At 55.5% G+C, this 9,817-nt stretch overlaps 1 protein-coding gene across 1 annotated transcript; it reads left to right on the top strand.

Moving 5' to 3' along the window:
* Positions 1 to 3,880: 3,880 nt before the first annotated feature.
* On the top strand, positions 3,881 to 7,111 carry CBLN1 (cerebellin 1 precursor). Its single transcript, XM_025370825.1, has 3 exons — positions 3,881 to 4,487; positions 4,647 to 4,766; positions 6,028 to 7,111. The coding sequence occupies exons 1-3, from the start codon at positions 4,224 to 4,226 to the stop codon at positions 6,223 to 6,225; spliced, it is 582 nt and encodes a 193-aa protein (XP_025226610.1). The 5' UTR covers positions 3,881 to 4,223; the 3' UTR covers positions 6,226 to 7,111.
* Positions 7,112 to 9,817: the final 2,706 nt, after the last annotated feature.

The following is a 9,817-nucleotide window of genomic DNA, read 5'->3' as shown; positions in this document are numbered from 1 at the left end:
CTCTGTAACACATCACTTTTAAAAGCCTCAGAGAAGCGGTTCTATAATAATTTACCAATAATTCAACCCCTCAATAGCCTTAGCAAGTGAAACCTTATAGTCTTACATTTTAGAAATGACCCAACTTGATCCTTTTATTCTTCAGAATATCTCTCTCAAATTTTCATTTGCTTTTCATTAATTGATGAATTATGAGATGTTTTAGGTGCCTGTCCACAAAGAAATGAAATTTTCACTTTCCAGGAACCTAACAAATGAAAACATAGAAACCAATTCCAACAGAATGTTACCAAAGAAATCTTTTAGAGTCGACTGTTAACATTATTTATTTATATTTATCTGGCTCTACTATTTGTGGTACATTTACACTTCAAAGCTAAACCTCAAATAACATCATAGTGAGTGGTTGACTTCATGTTTAGCTGAGGTCTTGAAGACTGAAAAAGACCATGACAAACGCACATCTATTGTCTTGGCTACTGTATCTGTCTTCATCACCATTCTGATGGTGTGCAATGTATTGCAGCTCACCCTTTGGGAAGGACTAAAGTAGACATCTGTTGGTTCTGCTTGCTCAGCATTCCTACCCTAATTTTCCTTTGGAGAACCCCTTTATTCTAGACCACGTGAAGTTAATGCCAAACCCCATTCCAGGGGATGCACCTGAATCCAACTTCAGTTATCTAAACTGTCCCTTCTCCACGTTCAGAGAAGAGCAAGCGACTCAAACTGCCTTCATAAGGACAGACCTGGGACTTCTGCTGCAAATATTGAAGAATAAGTACTCTTTTTTCTTGCTAGGACTAAGCTGGTAGTACCTTCTAGGAGGCTATCATATGGAAACAACTTGTTTGAAAATGAAGCCACAACTAGAAAACAGATCCTGGTAACCCGGATTGAGGGATCCAGCCCTACCTTAAATGGCAGGACCTAACCCGAGGCTTTTTGCATCAACCAAGTAAAGTCCTTAAGCCAGTTTGAGTCGGTTTTGTCACTTGCAGCTAAAAGAATTCTGACTCTAACAATGTGACAATAGCAAAAATAAACATGACTGCTTTTGAGGTTTCTAATGGATTTTCCTCCCTAGACACATGATTTCATTTAATCCTCACAATTCAAAAAAGCACATGTCTATTAACATTAAATTAATGTTCATTATTTTGAACACATACTATGTGGACAAGCGATGGGGAAAGCCAAGGGAGCAATCAATGTGAAATCTCACTTATATGGGAGGGAAGTGGAGGTTACATATCTCAGGGCACTTAACAGATATCATCAAATGAAAGAATAAACACTATATGGGAGAGGCAGGAGGTGATTCTTCAATTCCTGGATGAAAAATTAGGAGATAATGAACTCCTAACAATCAGCCTAATGAGAATGGCTCAAGCAACAGGGCATAGAGAGGGAGTTAGGTTAGACATGGGGTTCTTGAGAGTTTTCAGCTCTGGGTGGGTGCAGCTGTTGTCAGTGGGAAAGGGAAAAAGGAAGGGCTGAGTGTGGAAGGCAGGGAGGGAGGAGACAGTGTGAGTCAGTGAAACAGGGCCCTTAGAATGACAAGTCTGGACCAGAGAGAGGCTAAGACTGGAAATACAAGATGGGTAACCACTGGCATACAGATGGCAGTTCAGACTTGGGCACTGCCCACCAGAGCCTCAGCATGAAGAGAAGAGGGAGAGGCTGGCCACCACCTCCCTCTGAGTAATCGTAACCCTGCTCCGTGAGCTCCTGAAAACAGGCTCTTTCACTCGCCCCATCTCTTGCTCTTGATTGCAACCCGGCATTCAGGAGGCACCCAGTAAATCTCTGTGGAGTGACTGACAACGCAGCGCTAGGGCACTGAGAAGACCCCGGGGCACCAGGGGCTGGTTCTACAAGGGTGCCCCTCCCGGTCCCCTCCAGCACGCTGCCAGAGCCGCCAGTCTTGGCCGCTACACGGGACGCTGCCTCATTATTCAGCTCTCACCTCTTAAATTAGTTCATGCTCTCACATTAGGTGTAATCACAGCTGGCAACGCTTTCTGGGGATGTCTCAGAAAGATCTGAGTTGAAAAAGTATTTTTGTGTCATATTTATTTAAAGTAAAATTGCTGCTTCCTCCTCGCCCCTTCCTTTCCTCCTGGCCCACCCAGTGACCCCGGCCGTGCTCAACGGAGGCGGCGGTCGGAGGTGAGACTTCCTCTACATAATTCCTTAAACAGCTATCAACTAAGTCTTAAAGAAAAAAAAGAGATCTAGAAGCAGAGACATGGCTGCTGGCGATCCCAAAGCTGGTGTACCCGCGTGGGGGAGAGCGTACCCTGGGGGCGGCCGGCAGGCCGGACCAGAGGCTAGCCCCGAGGCCCAAGGCAGGAGCACTCCGCCGGCGCCCCGCGTCTCTCCAGCTCCCGAGGCTGCGCTGACTCCACTGATCACGCCAGGTTCAAGGTCGCCCAGTGGGGACCGGAGCGCCGGGAGCCGGTGGTAAATGTTCCAGCCGGCCTCTGCCTGGGGTCCGGAGCCGCGTTTCTGCTTTGTACTTGACGGACAGGTCCGCCCGCCCTCCCGCCGCCCGGCTACCAGCCCGCGTTCATCCTGCAGGGCTAAATCTCCCGCACTCGGCCTGTAACGCCTGGAGCGCTCCCTTCCTCTCCCCATCTTCGCAGCTCTCCTTTCTCCCTGCCACTTGGCAAAGCTGCATTTTGACTTTCACATTTTTGACTACGTGTGTGTAGTTCCAAGTCCACGCGTGGCACGAAAATCCACTTAGGGTAAAAATTATTCTCGAAAAATCGCCCATCTGGTGTTCTACACTCAAGGCTAGGAGGTGCAGGCACGGGTGCATAAAGCACGCCGGAAGGGTGCACAGTAAATAAAAAGTACAGATGCAAAATGCAAATTTTAAGTGCAAAACAGAAAAGCAGTGCTCGTTGCCGCCCCGCACGCTGGATTTTAAGGGGCACGAAGGCGGGCCTCAGCTGCTTTCGCTTAGCCCCGCGTCCTCAGCGCCCGGCCCAGTACCCGGTACTCCGTACGGGTTCAGTGATCTCTCCTGAATAAGTGAACAAATTAAGAAATGAATGAATGACCTCTCGATCCGACCTCCGCGCCTGGCAGAGCAGAGCAGTCGCTGCGGGAGGCGGGAGAGAGCGAGAGGCCAAGCTCCACCGTCGCGGCCGCCTGCTGGAGCAGAGGGACGCGGAGACGCCCGGCGCCGCGAGTGCTTGCCTAGTAGCTCCCGGGTACCACGTGCGCCCACTCCAAGCCGCGCAGGCCCTGCCCCGCCGCGCGCGCACGCGCCCTGCAGCCCCGCCGCCGAGACCCTGCGCTAGACTCGCCCAGCGCGCCGGCTGCCCTCCCGCCCGCGCCCGCTGGGAGGCGCTCCCCTCCCACCCGGCGCGCCCACAGGCGGGCGGGCGACTCGCGGCCTCTAGCGATTCCACTCCCGACCCCGGCGCGCGCCTCCTCCTACCTGAGGGCCGAGCAGCGGGGGCGGGCGTGAGGGCCGAGCAGCGGGGGCGGGCGGGAGGGCCGAGGGGGGTGGAACAGGATCGAGGCGGGAGGCGAGAAAGTGACCGGCCGCGGCGGACCTTCGGTGCGCGGACGCGGGCGCGCGCCCGCGCTCCCTTCGTCGACTCCCGGCCAGAGCCCAACCCTGCTGCCGCGCGCCGCCCGCCTTGCCGAGCCTAATAACAACGGCGCCCGGGGTCAGGTGGCCGCGCGCGGACAGCGCCGTCATTGGCTCGGTGGGGAGCGCGGCGCGTCAGGATTGGCTGGGGGGCGGGGCCTCGGCCGGGGCGGGGCAGGGCCTCTGAGGGAGGCGGGCCGGGAGGCGCCGGGGGCGGGTCTAGGCCGCTGTCCGCGCCTTTGTGCCCGGCGCGCGCTCTCCGCCCGCTCCGGCTGCAGCGCTGGCTGCATCAATAATTCAGAGCGGCGGCGGCGGCGGCAGCGGCGGGTGCGGGCAGGAGGCGGCGGCAGCAGTGGGACCGAGCAGCAGCGGCTATGCATCCAAGTGCGGCTGGGCAGCCGCGGCACCCCTGAGGCCCGGGCGGGGCTCCGGGAACACAGCGCGGAGGGGACGCTCGTCCCGGAGTGCGAGGAAGAGCTGTAGTGTCCAGAGCGGCGGCGGCGGAGCTGCGCACGGAGCTGAGGAGGGGGCTTCGGAGAGGGACTGGGACGGGGGGGGGCGGCTGGCGCGAGCAGCCCCGGGGGTGGGGGGCGGGGTGGGCGCCGGAGGCGCGATGCTGGGCGCCGTAGAGCTGCTGCTGCTGGGGGCTGCGTGGCTGGCGGGCCCGGCCCGCGGGCAGAATGAGACGGAGCCCATCGTGCTGGAGGGCAAGTGCCTGGTGGTGTGCGACTCCAACCCCACGTCCGACCCTACGGGCACAGCCCTGGGCATCTCTGTGCGCTCCGGCAGCGCCAAGGTGGCTTTCTCTGCCATCAGGAGCACCAACCACGAGCCGTCCGAGATGAGTAATCGCACCATGATCATCTACTTCGACCAGGTGAGAGATTCTTCCTCCCGCGGCGTGCAGATTGGGCTGGTGAGGGAGGGGTGGATGGAAGACCGATGCCCGGTCCTCTGCAAGGGCTCTGCGGAGGCGCGGGGACGACAGTCCGGGACCGATTGCTGCCCACTCCCCTTCGTTCCCGTCTCGTTATAGGTACTAGTGAACATTGGGAGCAACTTTGATTCAGAACGCAGCACTTTCATCGCCCCGCGCAAAGGGATCTACAGTTTTAACTTCCACGTGGTAAAAGTCTACAACAGACAGACCATACAGGTCAGCCGCCGCCTCGGGGCGGGCCCTGGCCCCGTAGCGGGGTTACTGGCCGCAGGGGTGCTCGGGCTGTCCGGAGGTGGTAGGCAGAAGTGGCGGCTGCATGTACTTCGGGCTGCTTGGAGGGACAGATAGCGGGGCCTCTCAGTTCTGTGGCTTCAACTGCCCTCTGCTTTCCCTGTCTCTGGCTCTTGGGATCCAGCTCCATCCCTCCAGAGACAGAATTTTCTGCTTCCACCTTCCGGGCCCCTCCGAAGGGTTCCCTGGATTGCAGGGACTTCCTTGTAACTGCTGTTGTTAGCGCCCCAGACAGCTGCCGCTTGGGGAGCCTTCCCGGACTTGGATGCTTGTCTTCAGCACCACGGACAGGGCCCCCGTTTTCTCCCACTTGCCCCCATCCCCACCCCGTGCGGACTCTGGGTTTTTGAGCTAGCAGCATTTAGCCCCGGGGGGTGAGGGGTGGAGAGAGAAGGGAAGGAGGGGGCGTAGTGCTACTCTTTCCCGGCTCCAGCCGTGTCCCAGCAAGCACTCGCCGGCTCTTAGGGTCCCCAGAGGTGTCCAGGTTTCCTTTGGGCGCCGAGAGAGGCGGGACGCACAGCTGGGGAGAGGGCGCGAGGCCCTTGGCTGACGGTGCCACCACAAGGGCAAAACCAGGCGGTGGCGGGCGCGGCTGGATGGGGGCTGGAATTGAGCCCGTGGTTTGGGGAGAAAATACATTGTGCCGCTCGGTGCGAGATTTCTAATCAGAAATCACAGTGGCTTCTCCACTGTGTCTTGGCAACTGGGTCCAGGAGGGATTAGGGGCTTTTTGTTTGTTCGGTTTTGTTTTTCCGGTAGCGCCGGAGGGAGCCTGAGTTGCTGCGGCTTTTTTGTTTGTTCTTTGTTTTTTGAGGCTGAGGGGAAACGGGAGAGAGGTCAAAGGTCTCAGGGCGCTAGAGCCACCTCATGGGTTTATTAAATTGGATCACAGAGCGCAGTCGAGATTCCCTTGGCGCGCTCATTTGAGAAACTGGAATAAGAGCAACTCCCGTTTTGGGGACAGACCCTTCCTGTCACCCAGATGTGTGGTCTTTCGCCCCACTGGAGCCTCAGTAGTAAGCTCCAAGGCCCGTTTTCCACCATTCGCCCCCGCCCCCCGCCACCACCACCTCTCCGTGCTTCCAGGTCTTACAGGCTGTTAGCCAAGCAGGGGGAAGGTTCGCTCCACCGCGGCTTCGGTGCCTGCCTAGGTTGCGCCTCTGAAGCGGGCCTTTCTCTTTCTCAGGTGAGCCTCATGCTAAACGGGTGGCCGGTGATTTCAGCCTTCGCTGGTGACCAGGACGTGACCCGGGAGGCCGCCAGCAACGGAGTCCTAATCCAAATGGAGAAAGGCGACCGAGCATACCTCAAGCTGGAGCGGGGAAACTTGATGGGGGGCTGGAAGTACTCGACCTTCTCCGGATTCCTCGTGTTTCCTCTCTGACTGGCTCATAGCCTGAAGGGAGGCGGGGAGAGGGCGAAGGCAGAAAGGGGAGTGAAAAAGAGGCTGAAATTAAGAGGGAGAGAAAGCAGCACGACTTGAAACTTCCTACATGTTCTCTAACTGTATCTGGGTAAAAAGGTGCGCGCCAGCGGTGAGACAACTTTGTCCATTTCCTTATTAGGAGACATAAATTTCGCTTAGCTCTGCGCACTCCCGTTTCCAAAAATAAACTCGCCTCCCCCATTCCAGTTGCAGTAATCAAGAAAGAGACGGCCTTGTCATTGTTTCTTATCCCCCAACTTCATGTTCCCTGCAATTTATTTAAAGAAACTTTGTATTTCACTACATAATCTCAAATCTTTCTCCCTAGCCCCCTCTGAATCCTTCTGCCTACTGAAATCTAATATATTCCCCGCCCCCAACCTTTTTTTTCAGTTTGGAGAGGGGGTAAGTTTTGTTGTTGTTGTTTTGTTTTGTTTTGTTTTGGATGGGGAAGGTAGTTTTAATTTGGCAAGTGTTGCTCTTCTTAAAACACTGCTCAAGTTAATTAGCTGAAGATACTTAGTGTCCTCGGCTGCTTGTTAGCAGAGAAAGGACTCACCTTAGTGGTGACTGGTTTAAAAAAATATAAATATATATCATTTGTACACGAAGAACTCTTGCCAGTGGAAACTGGCTGTGTTTCCGTATTTCTATGTCCTACTCGGAGTGATCGTGAAATCTAAGGCTGCTTGATGTTCTGATGCTTGTCAATGCCGTCGTGCTCTGCGGCTCAACGAAACGCCAAGGAGCTTCTTCGGGACGCTTCCTCTTCCTCTGTAACATACGTGTGAATAGCCAAGATTTAATTTTGCTTTAATCTAATAAAGTCGAAGCGGGACTTTTATTTTTCTGAAACAGCTTTCTAAACTCCTCATCTTCCCCAGCTGGGAGGTTGGGGGTCGGGGGTGCCAAAGGGCGAGGTTCTGAAGGGCAGGAGACTTGGGGGAACGCAACCATAGAAAGGCCTGGGCGCGAGGGCTTCCTCGCAAAGCCAGCCTTGCGCTCCTTCCTGTGCCAGGCCAGGGGCCAGCACTGCATTCGCCTGTGTTTACAGCTTTGACGCAAACGTAAGAAACGTGGCCGAAATCTTCCTTGGCCAGGCGCGGCCGCCGACCCGGGAGCGAAGTTTGATTTTTTTTCTTTGCGTTCCAAATGCATCAGGAATAGTTCCAGTTTGAGGACCCAAACCACTCTACCTGGGGCGGCAGACTCCTCACGCCTTCTGTCCCCGGATGTCTCCCACCGCGTCCGCCCTGCAGTTCCCGAAGCAGCGTATGTTTTATACACCGCCTCTGAATCCGGAGTCCACCCGCCGCATACTCGGGCGCCCAGGACCTATGATTCCGCTCATTCACAGGACTTTATTCAAGAGGTTCGTCCAGGAGTTTTAATTGTATCGGAACATAATGTGAAAGCAAAATTGAAATAAACGACTTCGTTTTAAGTCTGGAAGGCTGACCCAGTTGCTTCGGCAGCGGGGAGGTCGGGAGCCGGAGCGAGTGGGCATCCTGGGGCGAAGGGCCAGGAGCTGGGAGCTGCAGCCGGGTGGTCCCCTGCAGTTGTGGTTCCTTTCAAAGAAACTTTTTCCTGGCCCAATATTCAGTAATGAATTTTATTTCCTTTAGGGGCATGGGGAGAAGGGAGAGTTAGTAATAGCACAATAAGCAACGTTTCTCGGATTTATCCCAGCGGCTGGTTCGAGTTAGAAATTCACGGAGCACCGGGCTTCTGTTGAAACCCAGGCCCGTTTCTTCTCCGCATGCAATCCGGTAAGCTGCGGAGCAGCTATAGCGGGAGCCCTTCCAACCCAGTGGCTCCGGGACCCGCAGAGATAGATAGGGACTCGCGAGTGAGGAGTGGACCCGAGTACTTTTCTGTTTCTGCCCAACAGTTTCCCTTCTACCCTGTCAGGCCCCAGGGAAGTGGGAATGAGAAGAAATAAGGGACCTTAAAGGGATTTAAAGAAAAACTGTTTTTAATAAAGAGACGCGCTTTTTCCGAAGTCTCCTGGTTGGGAAGGAGAGGTCGGAGACAGTTGGAGCCTTTGGCAGCGAAACTAGCTCCACCCAGCAGCTCTGCCATTGCAGGGCCAGCCCTTCGGGCTTGTGGAGACCCTATAGTCAGTGGGTGAGTGTAAGCTCGTGGCTCTAGGGCCGCAAAGGTTGGAGAGCCACCGCTCGAGGAAGCTGCCCCTGAACGCTTTGGCGCTCCCCGGGCTGCAGGTGGGTGGGTCAACTCTCTTTCTGAGGGCGAGAACCACCAGGGTTCTGGTTTCCGTGGCTGCCTGTTCTGTGGGGTCACCAGGCTGTGTCCCAGTGGAGTGACTTTGGCAAGTCCGCTCTCAGGCACTAAAGTTGCCCATTTATATAAAGACAGGGAGAAATCTAAACACCTCTCAGAGTTCCTCCTGCTCTGTGGATCCAGCCCCCCTCTGCTCCCAGACTGGGAGTCTGCAGATTCTTTTGCCTGGGTGAGTGAGTCCTGGCTGCAGCCTGTGCTTACCTGGCTGCCAAGTGGCAGCTCCTGAGTACTAGGCCTTGGGCTAGGGTGCAGGCCAGGGGAAGCCTGTGTCTCCCGGAACTGGGACTCACTTCTGAGCCCCAGCTCTGGAGCCTGGAAGGTGAGTACAGTGGGAGCAAATTGTCCCCAAATTGGAAGAAGAGGGGTTGGTTTTCCTTTGATTCTGCTGTAGCTCAGGAGACCTCCTTCCTGGGAAAGGATTCCTGCCTCCCACAATGTCCGAACCTAGCATTGGAGAACCTTCTTAATTGGGCTCTAGCCTCCCTCTTCTTTCTCCACCTGCTGACCCCTTCCCTTGCCATCTGATGATTCCACCTCCCATTGTTGTCTTTATGCCTCCACACTTGCTGTTCCTGATTGAAGTTGAAGCACCCCTTCTCTCCTCCAGTTTGCAAAGTCCTATCCTGCTGAGGACCCAAGAAGTCCAGCTGAAAGGCTGCTTGCTCTGGGAGGAGGTTCTATCCACACAATACAGGCATTGCTTCCCCGAGGTTCAACACCCCTTCCGCACCTTCCAACCAGGCCTTGTTTTGTGCTGGTTGGGAAGGGAGACATCTGGGGCTGAGCTTGTCTCTTACTGTGTGGGTTCCATGGGGGCAGAGAGAGCCCACACAGCGCTTAGCCTGCTAACCTGGCATCCCCACCCCAGAGGGCCTGGGGAGATGTGGGGCTCCATGTCTCCCAAACTACCCTTACTGCCAGGCCTGAGCCTACCGGTGGCCTGAGTGGGGCTGTGGATAGCTCTCCCCAGGGACCTAGAGGTTTGAGTCCTTAGGGTCCTGGCAGGTGTGGTTGGGCCACCTCCCTCACTTCTGGGGTAAAGGTGAGGTGAGTGTTACTTCTGCTAGAGGCAGGGGAGCCATCTTCTGAGCACTGGGCTTCAGCCGGAAGGGAACCAGAGACTTGAAGACTGAGAGAGATGGAAGAGGAGGAGCACTAGGTAGAGACTACCTTCCTTCCCCCAGCCAGAGGTTAGGGAGGGGACCCATTCGGAAACCCATACCTCACAGTGGCATCCTTTCATGCTTAG

The sequence above is a fragment of the Theropithecus gelada genome, chromosome 20, assembly GCF_003255815.1.
Source record: "Theropithecus gelada isolate Dixy chromosome 20, Tgel_1.0, whole genome shotgun sequence".
Lineage (NCBI taxonomy): Eukaryota > Metazoa > Chordata > Mammalia > Primates > Cercopithecidae > Theropithecus > Theropithecus gelada.
Note: the sequence above shows the minus strand (reverse complement) of the source record. Positions and strands in the feature narration are given on the sequence as shown.

Excerpts from the sequence above, each read along its gene's own strand:
- CBLN1 (XM_025370825.1), top strand. The coding sequence starts at position 4,224 with ATGCTGGGCGCCGTAGAGCTGCTGCTGCTGGGGGCTGCGTGGCTGGCG. Across the intron at positions 4,488-4,646 it reads TGATCATCTACTTCGACCAG|GTACTAGTGAACATTGGGAG; the intron begins GTGAGAGATTCT and ends GTCTCGTTATAG. Across the intron at positions 4,767-6,027 it reads ACAACAGACAGACCATACAG|GTGAGCCTCATGCTAAACGG; the intron begins GTCAGCCGCCGC and ends TCTCTTTCTCAG.